Genomic DNA, 13,399 nt, shown 5'->3' on the forward strand with positions numbered 1-13,399 from the left:
CCGCTGGGACAAGCCGGCCACCCCGGGAGGCCAGGCCCCAAAGGCTGGGGCCGGGAGAGAGGGCGGGTACTTGCTCTCGGTGCGGGGCGGAACCGTTCTGTCGGTGGGGCGGGGCCAGCTCTGGCAGGGGGCGTGGCCCTGCTGGCTGTCGGCGGGGGGGCGGGGACGTTCAGTGGGCGGGGGAGAGGGGCTGTGCTGTCGGCGGGGGGCGGGGCCTGCTGTGGGCCGGGAGACTGGGACGTGCTGCGGGCCGCGGGCAGGGCGGGCTAGCGGCCGGTCGGGGCCGACCTTTCCGTGGGTCAGGGGCCACGCTGGCCGCCATGGGCGTGGCCGCGCCGATGGCGGGGCGGGGCCTGCTGTTGGCAGGGGGCGGGGCCGGGCTGTGGGCGGGTCTGGGCCGGCCTTTCCGTGGGTCAGGGGTCACGCCGGTCGCCGCGTGCGGGGCCAGGCTGTGGGCGGTCTGGGGCGGCTTCTCGGTGGGTCAGGGGCCAAGCGGGTCGCTGTGGGCGGGGCCGGGCCGTCGGTGGGGGGGGCGCGCGGCCTGGCTGTGGGCCGTGGGCGGGGCCGGGGTCACGGCGGTGGGCGGGACGCTCCGGGAAAAGTTCCGGGAAGGTGAGCCAGTCCAGACCCGGCGCGGAAGTTGGTGTCGTCCGCTCGCCCTCCGGTAGCGGCCCGCGGCCATGTCCTCGGGGGGCGCTGGGTCCGGCGGGCGGGAGGGGGCCCCGCGCGCGGCTGCGACGCTCTGTGGCCTGTACCACGAGGCCGGGCAGCGGCTGAGGCGCCTGCAGGACGAGCTGGCGGCGCGGGATGCCCTCATAGAGCGCCTCCGCGCCCGCCTGGCCGCGCTCGAGGGGGACGCGGCGCCGTCGCTCGTGGACGCGCTACTGGAGCAGGTGGCGCGCTTCCGGGAGCAGCTCCGGCAGCGGGAGGGCGGCGCCGCGGAGGCCGCGCTGCGCCAGGTGCGGCCCTGTGGGCGAGCCGCGCTTCCTCAGACCGCAGCGGGTGTGGGCGCGTGTGGGTTTCGAGGAGGGCGAGCCCGTGTCAGGGCTGCGGGCTTGCGTCCCGGTGGGTTGTGACACGTTTGAGAGCGTGCGCTCCAGGGTTGGGTGAGGGGAGTGGGTGGCGGCGGGCTCTGAGGAGTGTGTGCACGTGCACCGTTAACCTTAGAAACAAAACTGCCCGTTACTGTTCCAGAAAGGGTAGGCTTCTTTGGAACAGCAGAGAACTGCCACCCAGGACCAGCACGTTAAGGCAAAAGCCTTCGCTAGGGCACGGAACGCCGAGGACGCTGTCTTGGGGGGGGGGGGGGGGGGCGGGGGCTGTTGTAAACAGAAAGCCCATTGGAGGAAACTGGGAGCTGGAAGTGTGGTGGCTTCTCATTGGCTGGGCTGCTCCCGGAGCCGGAGGAAACCTTCCTCCCTCTTGGGATCGCGAAGCAGTTGGGCCTCGCCAGGCCCCTCTTCCGGTGGGATCTGCAGTGGAGGAGGCGTGGTTCTCACTAAAGTTTCCTTTTGTTGATTCTCACAGTTTGGGTCTGACAGGCGTGTGCCACGTTGCGTGTGAGGGTTGTGCGTGCTTGTTGGCTGTGGCCCGTGCTGGGTTCCGAGGGAGGAGCGTTCTGGTCAGTTCTGAGGTGTGTGTGCGTGAGTTGGCTTCCGGACGGTGTGCTCCCGTGTTGTGTGGGGAGGTGTGTGTCGGTTGGTTCTGAGGGGCGCGTGCGCCTGTTGGGTCTGAAGGTTGTTCTGTAGGAGGGGTGTTTTTTCCGCTTGGTTGTGAGGATTGTCCGTGTGTTGTGTTCTGAGGGGTGTGCTCCATGTGTGTCCATTTATATCTGAAGGTTGTGTTCGGTTTAAGGGTTGTGTGTGTGCAGCCGTGGTGGGCACGAGGGTTGTAGGTCTGTGTTGGTTCTGAGGTGTGTAAGCCCCATGTGGGTTTTGAGGAGGGCGCGTGCCTGTTTTGGTCTGAAGGTTGTGCGTTCGTGTCCACTCTGAGGGTTTGTGAGGGTGTTAGATTCTGGGGAGTGTATCCTGTGTTGGGTCAAAGGGTGTCTGCCTGTGTTGGGACCTGAGGGGTGTGTGCTCACGTTGAGGTTGCGGGGCCTTGTTGGTCTGAAGGTGTGTGTGTTCCGATGTCGGGTGTGCGGCCTGTGATGCTTGTATTCGGTTGTGCGGGGGGGGGGGGGGCGGGGGGAGTGGGCCTGGATTTTGCCGGCGCGGTGTTTGTGCGTGTGTGTGTGTTAGGTTCTGAGTTGTGTGCTCCTGTGCTGGGTACGGAGCGGCGTGTGCCCGTCTGAGTCTGAGGGTTGTGAGTCCATGTTGGTTTCGAGGGGTGTCTGTGCTCCTGTGTGGGGCCTGAGGGGGCACCTGTGTTGGTTCTGAGGGGTTCGTGCCTATCTTGGGCTCTTGGGGGGGGTGCTCCCATATTGGGTCTTGAGGGTATGTGCCGAGCTGCGTCTGGGGGTTGGGTGTCTGTTGTTCTGAGCGGTGGGTCCGTGTTGGGTCTGAGGGTTGAGTTCCACTTGGTTCTAAAGGGCTGGCTGTCCTCGTTGGTTCTGATAGCTGGGTCTCTCCGTGGTGGATCTGAGGGATATGGGTTTGTGTTGATTCTGAGAGGTATGAGGACGTGTTAGGTTCCGAGGGGGGTGCTCCCAAGTTGGGTGAGAATGTTGGTGCCCTGTGTTGGTCTGAGGTGTGTGCTCCCATGTCGGTTGTGAGGGGTGTGCCTCTGTTAGGTCTAAGGGTTGTGTGTCCTTGGCTCTACAAGTGTGTGTCTGTGTTAATTTGAGAGGTGATGTGCCTGTTTTAGGTTCTTAGAGGTGTGCCTTGGGATTGGGTTCTGAGGGGTCTGCTCTTGTGCGCCTATTATGGGTTGTGAGGGGTGTATGTGCCCATGTTGGTTCTGGGGTATGTGTGCCTGCGTAAGTCCTAAGGCATTGTGTTTATGTTGGGTTCTGAGGGGCTTGTGCACCTGAGTCGCTTCGCAGTGGTGTGTGTGTCTATTTTAGGTTTGAGGTGTTTACATTTGTGTCAGTTCCGAGGTGTGTGTGTGTACACATGTTGGCTTCAGAGTGTTGTGCTCCCGTGTTTGTTGTGAGGAGTGTGTGTGCTCATCTGGATTAGAGGGTTGTGTGTTCTGAGGAGCGTGTATTGCTGTGTTGTGCCCATATTGGGTCCACTGGTTGTATGTCCATGATGTTTCTGAGGGGTGTGTGCCAGTGTTGTGTTCTGAGGGTTGTGTGGCCATGTTGGTTTCTGAGAGGTGTTCTGTCTGTGTTGGGTTTGAGATGTGCATGTTCAGTGTTGGTTCTGAAGGGTGTGCTCCCATATTGGGTGAGGGTGTGTGTCCCTGTTGATTTTGAGGTGTGTTTTTGCTCCTGTGTTTGGTCTAAAGGGTGTGTGTCCCTGTTTTGGGTTCTGAGATGTTTGTCCATGTGGGGTTTGAGGTGTGTGTGAGCCCATGTAGTTTCTGGAGTATGTGTGCACTCATGTTGGGTTCTGAGGGATTTTTGTGCCAGGTCACATGTGTATCGAGGGGTGTGAGTAGGTGTTCATTTTGAAGGGGTTGTGTGTTCCTGTTTTGAGTTGAAGGTATGTGCTTATGTGCTCTGTGTTAAGTTCTGAGTGGTGTGTGTGCCTGCGTTGGGTCTGAGGGTTGTGTGTCCGTGTTGGTTCTGAGGGTGTTTTCTGTTTGTGTTGTGCTGAGGGGTGTGTGTTCTTGTTGGTTATGAAGTTTTGTGGGTGTATCAGATATTGAGGAAGGGCTCCCATGTTGTCTGAGGAAAGTTTGTGTGCATGTGGTGGATTCTGGGAGGTATGTGTGCCCGTTTGGGTTCTGAAGTGTCTGTGTGCTCTTGTTAGGTGGAAGGGGTGGATGTGTGTCCATGTTGGCTGGGAGGGGGTATGTGTCTGTGTTGGGCCTGAGGTTATCTGCCTATTTGGAGTTCCGATGGGTGTGTATTTGTGTTCATACCCCCTTGTTGGGTATGAGGGTTGTGTGAAACTGTACTGTGTTCTGACGGGTGTTTGCCTGTGTTGGGTCTGAGGGATGTGCACCCATGTTGTGTTCTGAGGGGTATGTTTGCCTGTGTTAAGCTTTAGGGTTGTGTGTGCATGTTGGTTTTAAGGGTGTGTGCCTGTGTTGAGTTTTGAGGGTTGTGCGTCCTACTGGTTCTGAGGGCTGTGTATCTTGTTGCTTTTAGGCATGTGTCCTTGTTGTGTTATGAGGAGTGTGTGCCCATGTTGAGTGTCATAGGTGTGTATCCATTTTGGATTCTGAGAGGTGTGTGTGTCCTTGTTGACTATGGATGTGTGTGCCCATATTGGGTCTAAGGTATCTGTGTGCCCCATGGAGAGTCGGTGTCTGCTCCCACGGTGGTTCTGTAGGGTATGCGTGCCTGTAGGTGGGTTCTGAGGATGTGTGCACAATTGGGTGTTTTGCCTGTTTTGGGTGTGAGGCTTGTATGCCTGTGTTGGGTTCTAAAGGGCATGTGGGCTTATCTGAGGGTTGTGTGTTTTTGTTTATTCTGAGGGCTTTGTCCTTGTTGACATCTGAGGGTTGTGTTCCCTCATTGGGTTCTCAGTGGTGTGGGTCCCTTTTGGATCTGACGGGTATTTGTCTGTTTTGGTTCTGAGAGTGTGAGTGCCTCCATGTTGGATCCTAGGGGCATGTGACTCCATGTTGGGTTGATGAGTGTATACCTTTGTCGTGTCTGAGGTTTGTGTGTGCATGTGGGGGTGAGGGGAATGTGCCCATGTTGTGTCTGTGGGTGTGTGCACCTGTTTTGGGTTCTGTGGGTTGTGTATGCCTGTGTTGGTGTGCGGGTTGTGTCTGAGTTCATTCTGAGGGGTGTGTGTTTGTTTTGGTTCTAAGGGTTGTCTGTGTGTGTTGAGTTCTGAGGGGTGTACTCCCATGGGCATGAGGTGTGTGTGGCTGAGCTGTTTTCTGAGGGGTATATGCATCAGTGTGGGATTCTGAGGGGGTTGTGTACCCATGTCAGGTCTGAGGGGGTGTGTGCACCACTATTGAGTTGTGAGAGGTGTGTGTGCGCATGTTGGTTCTGAAGAGTATGTGTGTTCTCATGTTGGGCCTAAGTGTTGTGTGCAGCCATCTTGGGTTCTGAGGGATGTGTGTGCCTGTGTTAGGTCTAAGGGTTGTGTGTTCACGTGTCTTTGTTGGGTCCGTGGGGTATGTGTGCATATGTTAGGCTAAAGGGTTGTGTTTCTGTGTTAGTTCTGTGGGTGTGTGTGTGTCCGTGTTGGGTTTGAAGGGTGTGTGCCCCTTTTGGGTTGTGAGCAGTGTGTGTTCGGGTTGGGTTCTGAGTGTCTCCTCCAGGAGTGGGTATGAGGGCTGTGTGTCGTGTTGGGTTCTGAGGGGTGTTGTGCCCATATTGAATATGAGGGTGTGTATTGGGGTTTGTTTGGAGACTTGTGTGCATGTGTTATGTTCTGAGGACTGTATTCCATACTGTGTTGAGAAGTGTGTGCCCATTTACATGTTAGGGTTGTGTTAGGTTTAAGGTTTGTGTGTCTGTGTTGGTTCTGAGGGGTGTGTGTTCCCATGTTGGGTTCTGAGGAGTGTGTGGCCTGTTTAGGTGAAAGGGTCGTATGTCCATATTGGTTCTGAGGGCTGTGTGTACCCATGTGTTTCATGTTCGTTCTGGGGGGTGTGAACATATCTTAAATTCTGAGGAGTGTGCGCCCATGTTGTGTTCTAAGGGGTGTGAGCCTAGGTTGGGCTCTGAGGAGTGTGTGTGACTATTTGGGTCTGAGGGTTGTGTATTCATGTTAGTGATAAGGGATGTTCCTGTGTTGTGTCTGAGGGTTGTGTGTTAGATTCTGAGGAATGTGCCCTATGTTGGGTCTGCGGGTTGTGTCCATGTTGGTTCAGAGGGCTGTGTGTGACCCTGTTGGTTCTGAGGAGTGCCTGCGCTCCCATGTTGGGTTCTGTGGAGTGCGGGGCCCGTGTTAGGCCTAAGCGTTTTATGTCTGTGTTGATTTTGAGGCTTGTGTGTCCATGTGGGTCTGAGGATTGCTTTCCATTTGGTTGTGAAGAGGTCTTTCCTTGTTGGTTCTGATTGCTGTGTGTGCCCATGTTGGGTCTGAGGCTGTGTGTTCCTGTTGCTTCTGAGAGATGGCAGCATCTGTTAGGTTCTGAGGGGTGTTCTCGTGCTGGGTGCTGAGGGGAGTGTGCCAGTGTTTGGTCTGAAGGATGTGTCTGTGGTGGTTTTGAAGGCTTTGTGTGCTTACGTTATGGATCTGAGGGTGTGAGCCTGTGTTGCTTCTGAGGTGTGTCTCTTACTGTCTGTTTTGAGTTGTGTGTGCTTGTTTTAGCATCTGAGGTGTGAGCTCCCATGTTAGGTGTGACGGGTGTGTGTGCCCCTTTTGGGTTTCTGGGGCCGTGTGCATTCATTTTGTGTTCAAGGGGGTGTGTTCTGTTTTGGGAGAGGGGTGTGTGCTCCGTTTGGGTTCTGAAAGGTTTGCCTGTTTGGGCTCTAAGGATGTGTTCCTGTTTTGGGTTCTGAGACGGGGTGTGTGTTGTGTTCTGAGGGGTCTGTACCTGTGTTAGGGCTGAGGGCTGTGTGTGCCAGTGTTGAATCTGATGAACGTGTTTGTTTTGGGTTCAGAGGAGTCTGCTCTCATGTTGAAAACCTGAGACGTGTGTGTGACCCTGTGGGTTATGGGGGGTTTGTGTGCGTGTTGGATTCTGCGGGACTTTGGGTTCTGATGTCTTTGTTAGGTTCTAAGGTGTGTGTGTGCCACTTTTAGGTTTGAGAAGTGTGCACCTATGTTGGGCTTCAGGGATATGTGTGTGTGCACATGGAAGGTTCTAATATGTCTATGTTTGCGTTTAATTGTGTGTGTAGACACTAGATTCTGGGTGTGTGTGTGTGTGTGTGTGTGTGTGTGTAGTACGTGGGTATAGACTCCTGGTGTGTATGTGTTCACATTGGGTTCTGGGCCATGTGAACCCCTGTTATGTTCTGGGGTGACTTAGCCCCGGTTGTAAATGAATCTTTCAGTAGCAATAGCTCCCTGACGCTGGGACCCATGACAATGGCAGTGCCTGCTAGAGTGTCAAGTAACGCACTTAAGTCTTACTTTCCCTCCTCCTCATCCTTGTCATTGATGTTATGTCTGTCGTTTTGAAATACCATAAGCACTCAGACCAGGAGCAAGAGTAACCGTATTTTTCTAGAACAGCTGTTTGGAAGTGCCTCCACACGTTTGGATGAACTCTAGTGTTCCATTTGGGCCATAGCTATCATCTGGGTTGTCCCAGGAAAGAAACTAGGTCTACAAAGGGATTACACTGCAGAAGACAATTTTCACTTCTTAGCTTTGTCCTGCAGCCAGATTGTAGACTGAAAAAGAGACTTTCCCTCACCGTCACCCCCCTTTTACTATAAAAGTAATTTTGAATATCTGAAAAATAGAGGAAAGGACAGAGAATAAACTAACAGCCACTGTAATCCCACAATGTGGGGGATAACCAGTGTTAATTTCTTGGCATGCCTCCTTCCTGTTTTTCCTTTACACACTGGGTGCGGTTGAGTTCCTGCTGTCTGTACATTTTACTTCATATCACATTGCCAGTATTTTCTCATCTGCTTTGTTTTAAATGCCTCTGGAAGCCAGATGTCTCCCTCACTCCAGCTCTCTCCCTCTTCTGGGGAGAGTGGTTCATAACTCATCAGGGCAGAAGAAAAATTTAGAAGTCACCTGGTCTGCACCGCTGATCTTAGTGTCATGGACACCAGGAGCCATAGATGAGTGCTGAGTGGGGACCCGAGCACATCATATCTGCCACCTACTCGCACACACCTGCGAGTAGCAGTACTCTCCCTGTAGTCTGGCGGCCACTGGTGTTCAGCCTACAGGTTCAGCACTGGCATGCTGTGGCCCCACAGCCTCTAAGCAGGTCCCAGACAGAACCAGATCTAAAGTCCTACATCTGTATGGTCCTTTACCCCAACATGTAGGTTTTGTTTTAGGATTTTTAACTATTTAAGGAGCATTTTAACAATCTGGTATCTTATGTGATTACATGTTTGTTGCTTACTCCTGTGTCTGTCTGGGTCTGTCACAGAACCTGTGGAGGAATAGAGAGATTTCCCACTGTGCAGAGTGAAAACAATGAGAAGACTTGATCAATAGGTTGGTCTCGTCAGTGGCCATGTCAGCCAGCCTGTTAGGAGCAGGGAGCCTGGGTTGGGAGACCGGGAGTTTCCAGAGAGGATGCTGAGGCTGTATCCTCAGCCGTGTAGGGACTGCCAGGTGACTGAGCTGTAGCTAGCATGTGATAGGGCCAGACCATTCTTGGGAATTGTGGTTCTTTTTGCCGCCACAGTAAGACTCAAGAACGTATCTCATTTGTAACACAAGGCCTGTACGGGTAACTTTACAAGCTCCTCTAGTTAAGACTTTCTGGGATAATGGTGCTAATTCACTATGTGGCCCATAACTGCTCAACCCCATCTTATCACCACCCAGGGTACTAGGTGGACCCTGCCTAGTCCTGACATACCAGCTTTCTCTCCCTTCCAGCTTTTCTTTCCCTGTTCTGCCATGCTTTCTATTGAGTGGAACGGCAAACATCCTTTACAATAAACTATATTAGGTGTGTGTGTGTGTGTGTGTGTGTGTGTGTGTGTGTGTGTGTGTGTGTGTTGTTTGTGTTTTTGTTTTTAACCATCCGTCTATCTTCATACCTTTTTTGATCTTGTAAAACTAAAACTCTTTAGCCATTAAGAAAAAATTTCCCATCTTCCTGCCCCCTAACCTCCAACCTTAGGAAGTATTCTACTCTCTGTCTTTATGATTTGATTAGGGACCTCATAGAAATGGAATCATACAGTATTTGTCCTTTTGTGATGGGCTTATTTCACTTAGTATAATGTCCTGTAGGTTTATTCATGTTGTATCATGTGCCAGAATTTCCTTCTTTTTAAGGCCGAAAAATATTCCATTGTATGTATATACCACATTTTGCTTATCCATTCATCTGTTGATAGACACTTTGGTTGCTTCCATATTTCAGCTATTATGAGTAACACTGCCTCTATGAATACATGTGTACAAATCTATCTTTGAGACCCTGCTTTTGATTCTTTGGGGTATGTACCCAGAAGTGGAATTACTGGATCATATGGTAATTGTGTGTAACTTTTTGAGGACCACAAAAAGTTTGGTCCTTTTTGAGACCAAAAAACTTTTTGAGAACCACCATACTGTTTTCCACAGTGCACAGAGTTGCAATTTCTCTACATCCTCACTAATATTAATTATTTTCTTTCTTTCTTTTTTTAACAGTAGCCATTCTAATGGGTATGTGGTGATTTAATACAAAATGATGACAGTTTTGATTTGCAATTTCCTAATGATTAGTGATGTTGAGCATCATTTCACATGCTTATTGGTCATTTGTATATCTTCTTTGAAGAAATGTCAAGTCGTTTGCCAAGTTTTGAATTGGTTACTTGGTTGTTGCGGAGTTTTAGGAATACTCTATTGGCATACCTCATTTTATTGAACTTCTCAGATACTGTTTTTTACAAATTGAAAGTTTGTGATGGGGTGCCTGGCTGGCTCAGTTGGTGGAGTGTGTGCCTCTTGATCTCAGGGTTGTGGGATCAGGCCCTGTGTTGGGTGTAGAGTTTTTGTTTTTTAATAAAATCTTTAAAAAAAAAAATGTTTGTGACAACCCTGCACCAAGTAACTCTTTTGGCACATTTTTCCAACAGCATTTGCTCACTTCATGTCTATGTGTCATAGTTTGGTAATTCTCACAATATTTCAAGTTTTTCATTGTTATCATGTTTGTTATGGTGATATGTGATCAATGATCTTTGATGTTACTATTGTAATTTTTCGGGGCACCAGGAACTATGCCCATATAAGACAGCAAACTTAATACATGTGTGTGTTCTGATTGCACCACTGACTATCCATTCCCCCCATCTATCTCCCTCTCCTCAGGCCTCCCCACTCCCTGAGATACAGCAGTACTGAAATTAGGCCAACTAACAACCAACCCTACAGTGGCCTCTGAGGGTTCAAGTGAAAGGAAAGGTCACGCATCTCTCACTTGAAATCAAAAGCTAGACATGATGAAGCTGAGTGAGGGAGGGATGTCTAAAGCCAAGATAGGCCGAAAGGTAGGCCTCTTGTTCCAAACAGCCAAGTTGCAAATGCCAAGGAAAAGTTCCTAAAGGAAATGAGTGCTACTGCAGTGAGCACATGAATGATAAGAAAGGGCCTAACTGCCGGTAGGGAGAAAATTCCAGTGGTCTGGAAGGAAGATCAAAACAGCTGCAATACTCTTAAACCAAAGCCTCTTCCAGAGCAAGGCCCTGACTCTCTTCAATTCCGTGAGGGCTGGGGGAGGAGAGGAAGCTGCAGAAGAAAAATCTGAAGCTTGCAGAGGTTGGTTCATGAGATTTAAGAAAGACGCCGTCTCCATAACACCAAAGTGCCAAGTGAGGCAGCAAGTGCTGATGGAGAAGCTGCAACAAGTTCTCCGGAAGGTCTAGCTAGGATAATTCATGAAGGAGGCCACACTAAACAATGGATTCTCAGTGTAGACGAAAACAGCCTCATTTGGGGAGAAGACTGGGACTGTCATCGCTAGAGAGGAGAAGTCAGTGCCTGACTTCAAAGTTTCAAGGGACAAGCAGATTCCCTTGTTAGGGGCTAATGTAGCTGGTGACTTGAAGTTGGAGCCAGTGCTCATTTACCTTTGGGAAAATCCTAGGGCCCTGAAGAACTGTGCTGAATCTACTCTGCCTGCGCTCTACAGATGGAACAACAAAGCCTGGATGACAGCATATCTGTTTACGACATGGTTTACCAAATATCTTAAGCCGACTGTTCAGACCTACAGTTCAGAAAAAAAGATTCCTCTCAAAGTAATACTGCTCATTGACATTGTACCCAGTCACCCAAGAGCTCTGGTGATGTATAGCAAGGTTAATGTTTTCATGCCTGCTAACAGACCATCCATTCTGCAGCCCGTGGTGCAAGGAATAATCTTGACTTTGAAGTCTTAATTTAAGAAATAAATTTCATAAGGTTGTAGATGTCATAAATAGTGATTCCTCTGATGGATCTGGGCAAATTGAAAACCTGGAAATGACTCATCATTCTAGATGCCATTAAGAATATTCATGGTTCATGGAAGAGGTCATGATATCAATATTAACAGGAGTTTTGAAAAAGTGGGTTCCAGCGCTCATGGAAGACTTTGAGGGGTTCAAGACTCAATGGACGAAGTCATTGCAAATGTGGTGGAAATGGCAAGAGAACTAAAATCAAGAGTGGAACCTCAAGATGGGACTGAATTGTTAAGATCTCATGATAAAACTTGAATAGATGAGGAGGTGCTTCTTTGGGGGAGCACAGAAAGTGGTTTCTTGAGATGGAATCTACTGGTGAAGATGCTATGAAGATTGTTGAAATGACAACAAGGATTTAGAATATTGCATAAACTTAGTTGACAGAGAGTGGCAGTGTTTGAGAGGACTGACTCCAATTTTGAAAGTTCTGTGGGTAGAATGCTATCAAACACCATCACGTGCTACAGAGAAATTCTTTTGTTTCCTGTGCTCTGGTGTCCTATCTAAGAAAACATTGCCAAATTCAATATTGTGAAGTTTTGGCCTATGTTTCTTACAAGAGTTTTATAGTTTTAGGTCTTAAGTCTGATCCATTTTGGATTAGTTTTTGTATATGGTGTGAGGTAGGGGTCCAATTTTATGCTGCATGTGGATGTCCTGTTTTCCCAGTACCATTTGTTGAAAAAATTATCCTTTCCCAGTCTTAGCACCCTTGTCAACAACCATTTGGCCATATATGCAAGGATTTATTTCTGGGCTCCCTATTCTGTTTCCTTTGTGTAAATGTCTGTTTTTTATGCCAGTACCACACTGTCTTGGTTACTGTAGCTTTGTAGTCAGTTTTGAATTCGGATAGTATGAGTCCTGCTTTGTTCCTTTTTTCTTCTTCTAAGATTGTGTTGAGTATTTGGAGTCCCTTGAGATTCTATATGAATTTTAGGATGAATTTTTCTATTTCTCCAAAAACAAAAATCATCTGGATTTTGATAGCAATTGCATTGAATCTATAGATCACTTTGGGTAATGTTAACCTTAAGAATAAAACTCAAGTTATTTACTAGCAAAACCATATTCGGGTTAGTAGAGAATTGCAATTCATGCAAGGTACAGCAAAACCATAAGCAAGTCCAGAGAACAAAGGAGAAGAGTGCTTTTTTATAGAGGAAAGGGGGAGCTGGGAGGGCTGTCATAAACAAACAGTCCATTGGAGTAAACGGAGTTTGAGGTGTAGTGACTTCTCATTGGTTGAGTTGTGACAGTCTTTCATGGGCTGGGCTGTTGCTGGTGGAGGAGAGAACCTTTTTTCCTTCTGCTGGGATAGTGAAATACAGTTGACACTTGAACAATATGGGGGTTATGGGTGCCGTCCTCCTGTGCAGTTGAAAATCCAAGTATAACTCCTGACTCCCCAGAAAGCCTAACTACTGATAGCCTACTGTTGACTGAAAGCCTTACCAATGACATAAACAGTTGATTAACACTTACTTTGTGTTGTATGTATTATATGCTGTATGCTTTTTCTTTAAATCTTTAAGGAGGCTCCATACCTAACATGGGGCTTGGATTTACAACCCCAAGATTGAGAGCTTCATGCTCTCCTGACTGAGTCAGCGGGTGTCCTTACATGCTGTATTCTTCAAGTAAACTAGCAAAAAGAAAATGTTAAGAAAATTAAGAACATTCCTGTCCAGATGCAAGATACATCTTTTCCTGTTGGTTCTGTAGTTGACAAGTGGCAGGGCATGAGGGCCCTGATTCCATTTTAGTGAGGTTTCCCTTAATACTTTTCACATTAGTATTGACATTTTAACACTATTAAGTCTTCCAGTGTGTGAACATGGGGTGTGTTTCCATTTATTTCTGTCCTAATTTCTTTTCTTTAAAAAAAATTTTTTTTTTATGTTTATTTTGGAGAGAGAGACAGAGTGTGAGTGGGGAGGGGTAGAGAGAGAGGGAGACACAGAATCTGAAGCAGGCTCCAGGCACTGAGCTGTCAGCACAGAGCCTGACGTGGGGCTCGAACTCACGAACTGTGGGATCATGACCTGAGCCGAAGTTGGCCACTTAACGGACAGAGCCACTCAGGCGCCCCTGTCCTAATTTCAGTAATGTTTTGTAGTTTTCACTGTACAAGTCTTCCATCTCCTTGAGTAAATGACTTCCTAAGTCTTTTATTCTTTTTGATGTTGTTGTAAATGGGATTGCTTTGGTAATTTCTCTTTCAAATTCTTCATTGTTAGTGTGTAGAAATACTCCTGTGTTTTATTTGTTGACTTTGTCTCCTGGTAT

General features: G+C 49.0%; 1 protein-coding gene across 3 annotated transcripts in view; it reads left to right on the plus strand.

The window, feature by feature from the left end:
- The first annotated feature begins 305 nt into the window (after positions 1-305).
- Positions 306-13,399, plus strand: part of TNIP2 (TNFAIP3 interacting protein 2) — a 34,756-nt gene continuing 21,662 nt past the window's right edge. For 2 of the 3 annotated variants that reach the window (XM_058719673.1, XM_058719675.1), the window contains exon 1: positions 671-959. In XM_058719673.1, the coding sequence (XP_058575656.1) occupies positions 681-959 (279 nt within the window). In that variant the 5' untranslated portion in view covers positions 671-680. Of the gene's footprint in view, positions 477-670; positions 960-13,399 lie in introns of those variants that run through there. The other variant, XM_058719674.1, reaches the window with a different exon arrangement.

The sequence above is a fragment of the Neofelis nebulosa genome, chromosome 3 (genome assembly GCF_028018385.1).
Source record: "Neofelis nebulosa isolate mNeoNeb1 chromosome 3, mNeoNeb1.pri, whole genome shotgun sequence".
Lineage (NCBI taxonomy): Eukaryota > Metazoa > Chordata > Mammalia > Carnivora > Felidae > Neofelis > Neofelis nebulosa.